The sequence below is a fragment of the Pimephales promelas genome, chromosome 4, assembly GCF_988280905.1.
Source record: "Pimephales promelas chromosome 4, fPimPro1.hap1.1, whole genome shotgun sequence".
Classification (NCBI taxonomy): domain Eukaryota; kingdom Metazoa; phylum Chordata; class Actinopteri; order Cypriniformes; family Leuciscidae; genus Pimephales; species Pimephales promelas.
In genome coordinates, this window is record NC_142772.1 from 18,553,027 (window position 1) to 18,569,078 (window position 16,052).

At 38.7% G+C, this 16,052-nt stretch overlaps 1 protein-coding gene across 6 annotated transcripts in view; it reads right to left on the reverse strand.

The window, feature by feature from the left end:
• camsap1b (calmodulin regulated spectrin associated protein 1b) overlaps positions 1–16,052 on the reverse strand; it is a 49,194-nt gene that overhangs the window by 5,973 nt on the left and 27,169 nt on the right. For 4 of the 6 annotated variants that reach the window (XM_039662074.2, XM_039662075.2, XM_039662073.2 and 1 more), the window contains 7 exons: positions 10,055–10,196; positions 8,739–8,878; positions 8,528–8,624; positions 8,167–8,335; positions 6,649–6,740; positions 2,506–2,584; positions 134–2,396 (listed from right to left, as the gene is read on the reverse strand). In XM_039662074.2, coding sequence (XP_039518008.2) covers positions 134–2,396; positions 2,506–2,584; positions 6,649–6,740; positions 8,167–8,335; positions 8,528–8,624; positions 8,739–8,878; positions 10,055–10,196 — 2,982 coding nt within the window. The remainder of the gene's footprint in view (positions 1–133; positions 2,397–2,505; positions 2,585–6,648; positions 6,741–8,166; positions 8,336–8,527; positions 8,625–8,738; positions 8,879–10,054; positions 10,197–16,052) is intronic. The other 2 variants (XM_089130064.1, XM_089130065.1) reach the window with 2 other exon arrangements.

The window sequence follows — 16,052 nt, forward strand, 5'->3', positions numbered from 1 at the left end:
AATTACATGTAATGTAATACTTTGGGTATAAAATGTTAGCAGTACATAAAATAAACACTTTGCCAGAACAATACAATCTATTTTCCTTCAGATAAATGTTTTTCTAATGTCTTGTTCACTGCACTGACTTTACCTTGAAAAAGAAGCCCATTCCAGACTTCTTTTCCCCATCACTTCCATCAGTGGTGACATCCAAAACATCTGTGCTTTCTTCATCTGGGTTGGAAGCCAAATCAGACAAGTCTACTTCAATAAGATTTACTTTTCCTCTGGAAATGTCCTCTGAGGAGATATTATCCCTTGCTGGCCCATCATCAAATGTAGCCTCAGTGTCCTGTAAGGTCCTGGACATAGATTCTTCAAAAGTGACACCAAGCGCCACAGAACTTGGTTCCCTAGAAACCATCCTCAAGTTAGCTTCATCATTAAGGTGGAATGTAGTGCTTTCTGGATTCCCTTTGTCTTTGTTAAAAGAGCTTTGCACAATGTCCTCAGACTCTGTTTTGGGAGGCCTGGCTCCTTGAATGAACCTGGCAGATGGGCTGTCAGTAGGTGTAGGAGTAGTGCTCTTCTGCCCTTTGCTGTGCTCCTTAAACAACAGCTCTGATGGTTTGGAACGAGGCCGTGCTGAACTTAGTTTGGGCGGTTTTCGTATTACAGGGCTACCACTTGGTTCAACGTAATGTATAGAAGCTTTGATCCTGGCTTCAGATACATTACTTTGGTCACTGCTATGTGGTTGAGCAGCACCTATTGGAGACTGTAGATTCTGCTTCATAAGCACTTCCTGCTGGAGTGAAAGTTGCATCATTTTCTGCTGAATGTCTCCTATGGCCTCATTCAGCAACTCAATGGATCGGTTGCATTCGTTAAAATCTATCTCTTCATCCATATCTAAGGCACTAGGGGGCACAGGTCCCCCACCTGCCCACTCGAGAGGTGCCTTCTCTGGCTCCTCAGCCTCTTTCGGCCCATCTCTCGAATCAACACAGGTATCGTCTTTTGATGACTTCTCTTGATTGAGTTTTTGGCCATCTTTCAAGTAGTACTCAGACTTTGTAGGCTGAGGGAGAGTGTCACTCTTCCCTTTTTTTACTATGTGCAGGAAGGCTGCTTTTCCAAGCTTAAGCCTTTGTCTTGCCGTGAAGACCTCCATCTTCTTCTTTTGGGATTCAATTGCACGTCTCTTTTCTTCAAGTTGCATGTGAAGCTGAACAAGTTCAGAGGCCAGCATGTTGGGACTGTCCTTGTTTTGTGGTGTGGGACTCTGGTCTCTTTTTATCCTCCAGGATGTCAGAGGAAGAGGACAACTCTCGGAGCCATCAGGTGTTGTGCGCTGTGAGCTACTCGTGCTGGACCGGATGTCTTGGTTGCTACCAAACTTCAGCATCTTTCGTTCTGCAAAACTGGTCATACGCACACTGCCACTAGCCACACTGCTGACTTGGGACTGCTGACCAGGGCTAGAGCACCTGCTCCCACCATCCTTATCCACATGTTCCTTTACATTCATATCCTCGCACAGTTTGGCCGACTCTTCGTCCTCCTCATAGAACTGTTTCTTGTCTGGATGGAGCTCTTTGGTGAGCTCTGCATCCTGCTCCTCAATGGTCTCCACGGTCTCTATTTCAGACCCTGGATGGATGTCCCATGCTTGGACAGGGCTCTTGTCCTCAGGCACAGATGAATGAAGGTAAAACCCAGGTGACCGCTCAGCAGAAGACTGCTCAACGCTACTTGTCGCCAGTGGTTTGAAAGCTTGCGTTTGCCCAGGGGCTAGAGGCACAAATTCACTGGATTTGTGCTCGATAGTGGTCTCAAACTCAGAGCTGGCGTTGGGGGTAAAGGTCCGGTTAAGAGTGTGCGGAGGTCTCCGTCTGGTAGATGAAAGAGCACTTTCTGCTCCTGCCACTCTTCGTGCGGACCCTCGATGCCGCCCTTCTCCTGACTCTTCTTCCTTACTCAGGCTTAGGGACTTCTCTTTGGCTGGCCTGAGAACTGCAGGCATCAAAGGTTCCAGGAAGAAACTGGCGTTTCGGGATTCTGAGGATGCTTCCTCCTGTCTTCCCCAAATGCATGTTTTAGCACCAGGGGTAGCACTCTGTCGCTCTGCATCCTCAGAGTTTAACAGGTTGATGTCGTCCTTAGATGAATCGGCCCTGGCAACGCTCACCAGCTCATCCTCTTCGTCCATTTTAACGTTGCCCAGTAGAGCATGGCCATTGATCCATTTAACACTGCCGTGACCCGGATGGCTCTGGTGCTTGGGTGTGACAGTGGAAGCCAGGCTGTCCTCACTGATAGAGCAAGTCAGACTAATGCTGTCGCCCGAGGCCAAGTCTGCATCGCTGTCCGTAGCAGAGTGGAGAACATACCGATTCAGCTGAGACAGTGGCCTAATTATTATGATAAGAATTGATAAGAATTACCAAACTAAATATAAAAATCAATGTAATATCTTAAAATATATGTTTTAAGGACTTATATTTAACAATTGTGTTGTACCTCTGCCGTTTATCTGACCAAGCCACAGATCCTCTGGAGTGAGCTTCTTGCGTCAAAGAATTGGAGCGATTTCGACAGGCTAACAAGAAAAGCACAAGTGTGAGAATTTGATAACCTAATTCTAAGTCACTCATTAAAACAACCACTGACTTGACACATCTAGGTCTACCCCCCACATTTTCCATATGAAAATTAACTAGTAATAATTACAATACAACAGTTTGTCTAAATCAGCATAAATTGAGTGAAACTAATTTTAAGTATATTTCACAATTTATGCATTCATTTACATGACCATAATGCAGAAAAAAAAAATAGTATTAAAAAAACGAATGAAAACTGGAATGGCCAAAAGGGTGGGCAGGGTCATCAAAAAAATAATGGGGTGGCCAGGGTCATCATGGGGCTAAAACTAACTTCATTTTCTTTAAAGTTGCCATATGGAATAATTGAGGTAAAAATAAAAAATGACAAGTTATAGTGCTGCCGAGATATAAACCTAAATTAGCATGCTAAATTACTAGCCCCGGCCCGGCAGGTGTCGTAATACCAGTTTCGTCCATGGGAGGTATGCGGGCGGGCAACATTACCACAAGTCAAACTGCAATAGACGAGACGATCGCGCAGCTTGTGTGTACTTGAACCTGTTAGTCGTGTGGAAATACAGCCCACTACTACATTTCAGTTCAGGGAAGAGTTCAAAAATGATTGGTCGCCATCATGCATGAGGAATACATTTTGGTAAGTTGTAGCATACTGTATCTTTCAACAGTGTTCGTGTTTTTTTTTCCATTAGCTAGTAGAGATGATCGGTTCACGTGCACTAGGGATCTGTGGTGTAACATGTACAAGCGCCAAAACGGTATTTATTGTTTAAATTGCATAATAAAATTGACAGAATCTGAGAGCTTATCTAACCTGCTTGCTAAGTGTTAATTGCATGTGTCTCACGGTGAATTCGTGAGAGTTGGCAGCTCTGAATGGCGCTAGCTTGATCAACATCAGCGAATGCTGTCTGTCAAATTAATTCAAACTAACAATAAAAGTGTAATATGAACAAAACGAATACCGTAAACTTAAAATAATAGCCCAGGCTTTTATTTTCCTATATCGTCGAAATGCACCAGCTTGTATTTGAGACAGGCGTCTATGAGACGGTCTTCATCATTTAGTGTTGAGATGTTGTTCATTGAGTCTCTGATCTCTAAAAATATCCAAATTCTCTACGTGAAACTGCGGTCTTCCAACATTTTACTATCGTGTCAAATGATTTGGATAATATGCGGAGAAAGAGAGCAAAACAGCGCTCGCTTGTGTTGTTTGAAGACGCGAGAGTGCGAGCGGCCACGGCACAACTCACTTTCTGGAAATATACTGCCCCCATCCGTTATGGAAAATGGAATATGTTTTGATTCATAGTTCCAGATGGCACCTTTAAGTCAAATATCAAATTACTTAAAAATTTTGGTTAGGACTTTGTTCTAAATAACTAATCATCATTATTCTGCCTAAACCGCTTAAGTAACAGATTCCATTTAAACTATTAAAAGTTAATAATAATAAACAAATGGACAGAATATTCAACTTTTAAAGTTTAAAGGGATTCTTCACCTCTCGAAAGATGAATATGTATTTAAAACGGGTCATTTATGTAGAAAAAATGTGAAATTATTTTTGAATTTTGAGTTTCTAGACTGAGAAATGCCAGAAAATGTAATTTTGGCTTTTGTGGATGAAAGACAACAACTCCCAGAATGCACTTGCTTCACTGCCCTAGGTGGTCACGCCAAACGGTAACAGAGCGCAGTAGTTAAACAACAAGTTTAGGCTACTAGTGAGTCTCTGTGATGAGTCTACCTGAAAATGTGTTACGGGATCGCCCAAAATGATTTGGCTTTTGCAGGGAACTACACTAACCTTTTCCACTGGTGGCACTTGCGCTACTAACTTTTTCAGTTACTGGCGCAAAACATGATTTGGTCGCACAAATTATTTATAGTAAGCCTCACTCTGGATAGTAATGAATAATAATGAAACTGCATTAGGGGTGGAACGGTACAGAAGTCACGGTTGGGTCGGGTTCATACCTTGGTTCAGACATTCAGATGGTTCGGTACGATTCGGTACAATGGAGTGAAAAGTAAAACAAAAACGCAGAAGGCATTTTTATAAATGTCTTAAGCCTCGTATTTTTTAAGTTGTTTAAGTTTTATTAATAAAGGCATAGACCCAGTTTATTTGTAGTGCACTGACAATAGTTTTATATAATTAGTTTATTAATTAAATTAATAAAAAGACAAAATGACCTTGATATGTTTGGTAATTGTACTTGAATGAATGTAAAATTAATTTGCAATATTTCAGATCAATATATTTGTTTTCCTTAATTTTAACTAACCCTAACTTTATTCTCATCTGAATTATAAATACATGATTTCTGTATAAAATAATTACCATTAAAACACATTTGATTTTCTTTTTTAATCAATGTAGAATCATACGCAGGACTGTTGGAAAGCTGTGATGACAATAAAATGATAGCTTATAAATATATCTCTGGTTGTTTCTGTTCCACAACATTTTGTATGTCATGTTTGGGGTGTGGGATGAAGAGAGGGATATTTTCAGTAATTATTTAATAAAAACATTTATTTTATCTTCAGTGTGTAGTATTAGCCAATCAGGTGTCTTGGCGCGAATCACGCGATTATGATTATGAAAAAACTAACGTTAGTCTAAAAAACTGCTAGTGATCATATAACGTTAGTCGATGTCGATATCAGCGCTAGCAATATAATTAGTTAGCTCATGGCAGAGTTTATCAGCCGAACACCAGACCGCAAATCTACCTTTGGTGTAAGGAAGAGACACAGTGTCTTACATCTCTGCGTCTTTTTCCTGCCGCCATGCAGGCTCAGATGGTAGCCTATATGATTATGATTAGCATGCCTATTATAAAGACACAAACCTTTTACTATCATGTCATTTGAATAATATGCGCGCGATAGAGAGAGAGAGCAAGACAGTGCTTGTGTTGTGTCTGTGAAGACGTGATAGTGCGCGCGCGGCCAGCCAGGGCGCGCGCTCTCTCTCTCAGCTCGTTTGCGCCCTGTCAAACGCATCAGTCATTCTACTCTACAACACTCACCGCGATCAAAAAAGGCTTTGGCGGGACAAAAAGCGGACGATCCGACAGGTTTTAGAAAATTAAATACAACCCGAAAGAAACTAAAAAAAACAGACCCGTCAAAATAGTCAGTGATACATTTGCGACCCATTAAAAATTAGGGTCGCAATGGGATTTCAAAAGGTCGCATATGCGACCATTTTGGTCGCAGTGTAGTTCCCTGTTTTGTGTTCTACAGTCGCCATTCATTATGTTTACTGTGGCGAGAAGGACGAGACTAGGGCGGGAGAACGGTGCGAGGCCGGTGGCGTGATTACCGTTGAGTGACACCTGTGAGACGCACCGGTCTCATATCTCTCACGAAGGAGCGGGAATTTTGTTAGAAATGTTAGAAGAACGCACATCTACCGATCACTTGTTTAGCGTTCATGTAAACACTACATTCAGATTCACCAATCAGAATGAACTCAGTTAGATTGAAACAAAAGGTGTGCATGTAAACAATGAATGGCGACTGCAGAAAGCAAAAGCTGAATCCCGGACATCGACAGCCGGACATGCCCGGGTAAAAGAGGATGGTAACCCCTACTACTCCACAGAACAATAGCCTGCTTGCTTAGCTTCCAAAAAAAAGATGGCTGGCAGTGTGTGTAAATTCTGTGAGTGAGATCCCACCCTCTATGGGCAGGTTGAGATGTGGAACAGCCCTAGTCTTTTGCCTCTGGACAAAAAAATCCTCTGATAATGCAAAATGACGATTTTTGCGTCATCTGAGGATTTTTTCTAGACAAAAATTATCATAAATCTCTCGTCTCTGGGGGATATGACGGTGGAAAGCATAGTAATTCGAAAATACTACAGGTTTTCTACTAATACAAAGCTTAATGCTAAATCCTGAAGTATCCCTTTAAGCAAAGGAACTTTAAAAAAACTTTCATGTGAGCATGAAAACAACAACAACAAAAAACTATTTAAAGAGTATTTCTATGAATGGCAGCAGAAGCTTGATGCCATACCTGTGCTTTCATCTCCTGGCTGAGCCTTCTTTTGTCTTTGTCTCAGTGGCAGAAGTGGATGGGAGGGGCTGAAGCTGGAACTCCCCTTATTACTGAAACAGCAAGCAGAGAACATAGTTGGCAAACCACCAGCACAAAAAAAAAAAAAAAAAAAAAAAATATATAGGACAAATGTCCAGGCCCTCAGAGATCTATCCAGCCAAAATCTAATCGTAACTGACATTAAACATTTTCCATGTGGATGGATAAATATAGACAAGCAGCACTGCTCTGTTTATTACCTTAAAAAGAATAACATCTAAAACAGTCTACAGAGCACTAGCATGACATTAAAATGTATTATTTCTGAGTAGCTTGTATTTTTACTTTGCCTGTGAAATAAAAGTAAGCAAAGTAAAATTAATTTAAGTTAGGCAGGGCAGTGCAGTACTGTCTCAGCATGCTGAAAAAACACAGACACAACATGACGAGGCAAAAGACGTTATGAGACAATATATGATTCAAGCGTGAATCACAATCAATCATGCAAGCAAAGTTCCCTCTAAAGTGCATGCCTGAATGCAAAAGCAATCCCAACATATGGAAGCCCTCAGATGTCCTACATTATTATTTATCTATCTTGTAGCTCACATGACTAGTGATGTGCAAAATTATGTGATGAGATGCAATCTGCTTGTGCTTTAAAAGGGGATGCAGCTACAGATTAAACTTTGTCAGCAAGTTAAACTAAAGCACAAACACAAACAAAAATCATCTGAGTATAACCTCGACCTCACTAATTGACAAATAGAGTGTTGGACCCATTCCTAATCACATCATCAATGAATCCTAACAAGGTTATCTTGAGGTTATTTAAAATAACAGCAATACCTTTAGATAACCAAGTAACCGTCATCTTGAAACAGTTTTTTGAAACACACTCTAAGAGGTGACCTACTAAAATGTGAAACACAGCCTTATTAAGAAATGAACTCTTTTGCATTAGAAGTTTTATAATTATACTTTGTGAAGAATGTCATAGTGAATACGTGGCCGGTGCATGGTGTTTTTTTTACTCTGGTAGCTGAAGTAGTAGGGGTCTGCCTGGTAGAAATAGTTTTAGTTCAGAAAGAAGTGAATGTTAGTTCTAAGATATAAGTACATATATAAGATATAATACATATGAAGAGTTCAGATGCAAAAGCCTCTAAATGCCATTTGAAATTTTCTTCTAGAATGGTCATTTTTATCAAGCTTGTATATTTAAGTTCAGTAATTTCACTTAAATGGCAATTAATAGGTAATCTTCATTGCCATTTAAGTGAAATTACTGAACTTAAATATACAAGCTTGATAAAAATAATCATTTTAGAAGAAAATTTCAAATGGCACTTAGAGGCTTTTGCATCTGAACTCTTCATATATACGATATATACGTTGAAACAGTGTTTGACCAGAATACGGACATTTACAACCACAAATCATACCACAATGAATGATTTTACACATGGAACAGAGACAAAACCATGAAGCACTTACAGAGGCTCAGATTCTTCAGGGTGCAGGAAGTACCTGTTACAAACTTCCGGGCTGCTCTGGACAGGAAGAGCTGGATCAACCACACCAGGAGACACTAGGAAGCTCCGTTTGGTGGCATTGGAGATGGGCACAGTAGGCCTGGCACTCTTGGGCTGAGTCATTGTTCTTGCTGCAATGATAATATTAAGACAAATTATTAGTACAATAGTCAACATTTGAGGATGTTGGTTGAGGCTTCATGTAAACTTTATTGGATTAAAAAAATAGATGTAAGCAAAAAAGGCAGAAACACACAACCCCACAACTTTAGGCACTTCACACAATAATATGACAAATGCACCGTAAAAAAAAAACTCTTCACCATCTTTAAATTCCTGAACATCTCTTGGCTGGACAAACTGAGGCTTGACAATCTCAAACCACCAGAAGAGCTCTGCTATAAAAACCATGACGTTGTGCTGCAAAAGAAAAAGAAAAAAAAAAAACAGTAAATAAATCAAGAACATAGATCCATGGGGAAATGTAACGTCCTGTTAATGATGAGATACATTATACATAACTGAATAACTTACCTTGAGCACAGGAGGTGCATACAACATGTCCTCTAAAGTCAAATAGAAGCTTTTGTTAAGGTACTCATTGGCAAACTCTTTCAGCAGCTGGATATTATAAAGGCTGTCTGCTATTGAGGTCACCTCTTTCAAGCAGATGTCTGCAGATAACACAACACAAAGTTAGAAAACAAGCTATCCTGAGGCATGCAGGCTCTGACATTCATGAATGCTTAATCCAAAGAGGTCAATACAATTTTGCTAGTGAGTTGAAGTATTAGAAGACAATACAATGCTGAATAAAGTTGTAGTTTTTGTTATTTTTGGACCAAAATGTACTTTCGATGCTTCAAAAAATTCTAAGTAACCCACTGATGTCACATTGACTACTTTTATGATGTCTTTATTTCCTTTCTGGATAAGGACAGTAAACGTGCATACATTTTCAATGGAGGGACAGAAAAGTTTCTGACTAAATCTAGAATATCTTAAACTGTGTTCTGAAGATGAATGGAGGTCTTACGGGCTTGGAACGATATGAGGCCGAGTCATTAATGACAATTAAAGTTTTTGGGTGAACTAACTCTTTAATAGTAAAAGGCCTATAAGTATAATTCTAAAAACGTGCCCTTTCAGGTAGTGGGAACATGCGTCTTTTTGCTTTGAATTGTTTACAGATTGTTTTACTGAATTTAATTTACTGGACCGAAACAACTTAGTTTTATTTGAATATCCATACAGAATTTTGTTAGAGAAATATGTTTAAATTAGAGTATCAAATATGATGCATTGACTTTTGAGGAATATTTATTTGTAAATGTCTCAATCATCATTGTATTGGATTGCATTGCATTATGTGGTTTCACAAACAGGGCTTAGATTAACCCAGGTTTAAGCCTTAGTTCAATTGGGACATTTAAGTAGCTTTTTATAAAGATTCCTTAAAAAAAACATTAAAAAACAAAGAAATGGCACTGACATGTCTATAAAGGCTCAGTCAACAAATGATTTCATATGTAAAGATTTACAAGATTAAAATTAAATGCAGCACCAATCTTGAAGGATTGATTTTCCAAAAAACATGCTCTGTTTGTTTAAGCTGCCTGACATAGCAACAACCTTCCCAACCAATGGCGTAACTGGAGGGGGGGGGGGGGGAGGGGGTCTACTTAATAAACTGTTTAGGGGGAAGTAGGGGGCAGGGTGGAGGAGGCAATAGGAGTGTTTGGGAGACCTGATTAGATTTGATGCCACTAGCAGTGAAGAGATTACACTCAGGTCTGAAATTCCTTTAGGGAATAATAAGACTAGTTAACTAGTCCATTATTTCACTCTACCATCAAGCTTCATCAGGTCTGGGCAGTAGTAATGGACCACAGTCAGCAGTGCAGCACCGTCACACACGTCCCTGATCAGGTCCTCCAAAAGGGGGAAGAACGGCATCTGTCTACCTGAGGCATGATCCCGCCGATACCGTACCTAGAGGTGACATGAGAGGAGGCCAAATTGTCAAAAACACCTACAACAACAGACTTTATTCCACAAAGTAATCTTTGGTATATGGCACTGGTATCATGTGGGCAAGAGGAACATATTTGTTCCTTGAGGCTAAATAGCATTTGTCGGTCTAGCTAAACTAGATAGCCAATAGACAACAGTTATAACATAAGTGACTAAGACTAACAGACATGTTAAAGGATTAATTCACCCAAATAAAAATAAAATTGTCATTTACTAAACCTCATGTCATTAAAAAAAAATAATAATAATTCCAAGAGAGACAAAAAGAGATGTTTAGCAGAATGTCAAAGTTGCTCTTCTCCATATTACATAAGTGAATAGGGCCTGGGGCAGTGATAAATAAATAAATAAATAAAAATAATTGCTGTCAATCGATTTTTTTTTTTTACTAAATCACTCTTTTTCTGTAATTAATTGCACCTAACATTAAACATTTTTAATATATTTTTGTATTGTAATACCTTCATGTCGAATCTCCAAAACAATATAGAAACAACGAAGACAGTATATTTAAATTTTTTATGGCACCCTTTTATTTGATGTTTTTGGTCTCTACTGATTGATTGATTTTACCCCCTAAAATGTAGCCATTAATTATAGCCATTCAACATTATAGTATAATTAATAATGTCAATATAATATAAATTAACATTTAATAAGCTTTAAAAAATAACTTATTTATTAATAAACAATTAAAATGTCTCCTTGCTATATTTGTTCTTTGTGACAGCTTTTTATTTTCGGCAGCGCCGCTGCTACCCTTAGGCTAAAGCGTTAAAGTTACAAGCTCACCACCACATCAAAAACATGATTGCGTGATAAAAACATGAAAAATACTACCTAAACATATCTGTTAAGAAAAAAAAACACAGAATGAATAGCCTAATGCGCATACGTCCATCTCTTTTGTTTGAAATGGAAAAAATATAGCTGCTAGACCTATCTAAAAAAAAAAAAAAAAAAAAAGGTTTGACTATCAGTCGACTACGGCAAAATCTAACGAATCAGATTCGACTAGATGGATAGATGGATAGATGGATAGATGGATAGATGGATAGATGGATAGATGGATAGATAGATAGATAGATAGATAGATAGATAGATAGATAGATAGATAGATAGATAGATAGATAGATAGATAGATAGATAGATAGACAGACTAGTCCAGACCCAGTTATCATTCACTTTTTGTTGTGCGGAAAAGATCAGCTTGGAAATTCTTGGAAACTATTCCTTTTATGTTCCATTGATAAAGCAACAGCATAAGGAGTTTGAAACAACATGAGGATAAATAAATGATGGCACTTTTAATTTTTGGGTAAACTGCTCCTTTACACAACAATACAGCAGAACAGTGACTGGACACAAAATATTTTTTTCACAACAAACTTAATTCAACAACTAATGATATGAAATGATAAGAGCAAGAAACATTGATACATATAGGACTACTACACTTTCTTATTAATGGTTGCATAAAACACCCGTGTAAACCAATGAAAAGCCAAGAACCAAAAATGTGAACGATCCGCAAATGTAGTGGTCGACTGATGCGAATCGTTTGCTGCCCAATGCCGATATCTTAGAGCAGTGGTTCACAACATTTTGTATGTCATCTTTATTTAACACCTGATTCAGATCATCAGATTGTTAAAAAAATAGCTCCATGCATGAACTGAAGCAAGTGTGATAAGGGAGACATTCAAAATGTGCAGAGCAGTGGGTCTGCAGGCTTCGTGTGCAGGGAAGCAGACGGCTGATATAAAGCCAATATGCATGATATCACATTTAAAGACAGTAAATAATACATTAATAATTTCTATAACGATATATATATTTATTTGACCTTTTCTGAAATAATTCCATCATGCACAGAGGTATATGTATACATAAAAAGTATTCCAGCATTTCAATTTATATCAGACAGATCTGTTAGCAGGCACTGGGGTTCTCAGTGCTGTCAAAATAAAAGTCCCTCTTCTCCGACTCTTATCAGACACACTGAAAAAATAAATGTATCAGCCTATGGCGATAATTTAAATAAAAGCCAGATATCGGCCTGCTTATTAAACGTATATATTGTTGACCACTACAGCATCTACACATTTATCACAGCAGCCATAACCATAATATTGTAAATGTATTAAAGTGTTCAGCCCTAACAGACAGCAAGTCTAGGTTTCAGACAGGACACAGTGAAAGCTAGACAGATCTAAAGGCAAAGCTAGCAGAATGGAGACAGAGGATCTCTGTGGCACTCATGAAACCCCCACAAGATCCAGCATGCAATGGGCAGGTACAAACACAAGATCAGCCTGAAGGACGGACTAGGACAGAACAAGTGTAATGAATCTTGGCCAGGCGAGTTACATCAACACATACACACACACAAACCTTTCACTTCCCCCACACATCGGAATGTGTGGAATGTTTTTGAACAAAGAGAAGGACTTTTGGTGTTTAAAAACATTCAACAAAATGTTTTCAATGGTTTTTATGTATATGTGTCTTCCCCATGTCACAGTGAAATAACTTTGTTTGATCACAGTTTAAATAGGAATTAAAAATACCTTCGTCATGCATTTGAAACATAAGTGTATATTCCTCTGATATAACATAATGTTCCTTGATATCTCTAGAATGCTTATTGAATGAAACACTCGAATATGCATAGAGATGTAAAGTAAAGTGTATTTTTAATTCGTTGTACTGCCAATGAAGATCAAATTGCTATTGCAAAACCCTCATTTAACACACCCCCTTCCACGAGAAGCGCGCGCTGAGGAACAAAAGAAAGCTTCCCGCGTGCAACATCCACTCTCCGATTGGCTCAAGCCAACAGGAAGGGGATGGATTTCTCCAAGGTGATAAATGTGAGAACGCAGGTCCGCCCTCTCTCTCCTTCTGAACTTTCCAGCGCTCAACATGTAAACCTCACGGGACTCTGATCCAACCATGGGTCTTTCCTTTTGTTCGTCTAAAAGTTTCATCTTTTCCTCAAGTGGACTACCAAGTTCGTCTTCCAGGAAAGGAAGTGGACTTTGCCGAACTATCTCCTCGGGTAACGTCACCTCAAAGACTCTCAGCCTTTCAAACACTGGCGCTAAATGCCGACGAACGCCACGTGACTCCCCACGGAACAAAGCAGCCATGAACGAGCCGGGACGGGCCGCGCCAACATGCCGCGGCCGCGCTTCACGTGACGCACGCGCGCCGGACCGGCGCACCTCTAGCCGACACGTGGCCCGAACGGGTCGAGCAACGAGCCCACGACTCACACAGACCACATGTGCCTTGCAAGTATACCTTCTTTTAGAGCTTCTAAGAAGCATTAAGAAGATGTTTTTGGGGTGTCAAGAAAGGTTAACTGACTGTTTTGATGAACGTAACTCTCTCTCTCTCTCTTACAACTCACTCTCTCTCTCACTCTCTCTCTCAAACTCACTTAACTTGCGCGTATCCATTGTCTAAACGCTCTGCGTCGTCTTAGTTTGTGTTTTAATGTTTGTAAATACATGTATCATTGTAACGTAGTGAATGCTTAAGTAGGAACTTTATTAAATACAAAATATGCTTACCTTGACTGATTGTCTTGCTCATGATACGGGTCAATGAAATGTCGATTTAAAGCTACACGCTTTACAGAACTATAAATACCTAAGAGGGTATTCGGTTATATAGCGGGGAAGGCAGATTCTAGTGGCCACAGAATTTGTTTTCACAAGCTATATAACTTAATTGAGCTAATTGATTTTACCTGTCTTGTAAAACGTGGTCCTTGCAATCAATAACAATTAATTTGTGGTGGATTGCGGGGATGCACATGTATGCATATGGGTAAAATTAATAAATTAACATGTAAGACCGGTCTGATCCAAATCTGTATGAATAATTATTAATTATCAATTATTAATTATGATATGCAAATTCCCCTCTGATCAGAACCGACCCAGAATCTTTACATAAAATGGTGGAGGATGCTGAGCATTTCAAACTTGTTTATGAGCAATCAATTTCAAGCTAATGTGTATATTGTTATTTAATATTGTTTATGTAATATTTAATATTACACGCGCATCGGAGTGAACGCTTTGCGAACTCACGATATGATTGAGCTGGGCACGAAAGCCGCCTCAGTCAAGCACATTTAACAAGCTGCTAAATGTTCAAACATTTTAGTCACTGTTAATTGTTAAAAATAAACTGCAGTTTCCATAGTATTAAATTTGTTCTGGCACAGATGGAAGAGAAACCTCTGTGCATAAACGACACTTTTAATAATTTTAACTCCACTGTCTGGACGAAATTCTCCGAATAGTGTCGAAGACAAGATACGGTAAAACGATGCTCTTTTACTGTTCTTAAAAGGCCTTATATTATAATCGTTAGAGTAACGATAAGCTCCTGGTTGAAAAAACATTGACTTAGCTACTCAATGTATAAAACCGCCAAGCATATTATCATAAGTGCTATTTGATATATGCCTGTTGGAGCAGGAAACAGACGAGTAATTCCTGTTTTCCTTTGCACAATGCAGCGAAGAAAACCTGCGAACGTGTTTTAAACAAATATAGCACCAAAAAAAATCCCAAACTGAAAACATTCTTATCATTAATACTAGTTGTGATAAATGTTATTTGGAGTTTAGGAAACAGACGAGTAATTCCTGTTTTCCTTTGCACAATGCAGCGAAGAAAACCTGCGAACGTGTTTTAAACAAATATAGCACCAAAAAAAAAATCCCAAACTGAAAACATTCTTATCATTAATACTAGTTGTGATAAATGTTATTTGGAGTTTAGAAAACAGACGAGTAATTCCTGTTTTCCTTTGCACAATGCAGCTAAGAAAACCTGCGAACGTGTTTTAAACAAATATAGCAAAAAAAAAAAATCCAAAACTGAGAACATTCCAATCATTAATACTAGTTTTGATAAATGTTATTTGGAGTTTTGAAACAGACGAGTAATTCCTGTTTTCTTTTGCACAACGCAGCGAAAAGAAAAAAAATCCTGCCAAACGTGCTTGTAAAATATCGTACCGGAAAGAAATCCGTCGAGATTTAAAATTCCGTAATATTTGTGATTATTCTCTCTCTGAGAAGATCACAGGGGCAGCAGGCTGGTTGTAATACTACTGCCAGACACTAGGGTGCGCCCTTGAGTGCTTTGCAGTATCAAATTTCCACCGGTGTCCTGACTTTACCCCGTGTGAGCGCAGTGGCGCCATCGTGTGGATACTAACAGCTAGGTCATCTTTTCCTCAAAATTCTCTGTTAGAAAATTCCTATTTTCTTACTGAAATTTTGAACTAGTTTCTCTAACTTTCAATGCATGTGCAATTTACAGCCTCGTTGTAATAACATGATTTTTTTTACCTTGACTGTGTGCACTTGTTTTGAATTTGGTTCAAACCACGTTTGAATTTAAAATTCAGAATTAAGTCTTAGCAGCTTCTGATGACCACTTAGAGGAAAGCGCCCCCTTGTGGCAGCCCCTTTTGCTAAGTCATTAGCTAACATCACTCTGTTTTTGCATTGCTCTCTCTGTTGGTTGTATTCTGGTTAACACTGATCCCTCACCGTAATCGTGATTATCATCAAATATGACACCAACCTTTAATTTCCTACACTTATTCAAATTTGGTTTGAAACAGACAAATTTCGAAGTTAATTTGAATTAATTCTCTCATTTCCCATTGGGAATTGTTTATGACTTTATTTCTATATTTCCTCCTCAAATTATTTTTAATAATTTTGATCTGGTCTCGGTACAACTGTACCCTTACTAATCTAATGGTTACTTAACCCCTATG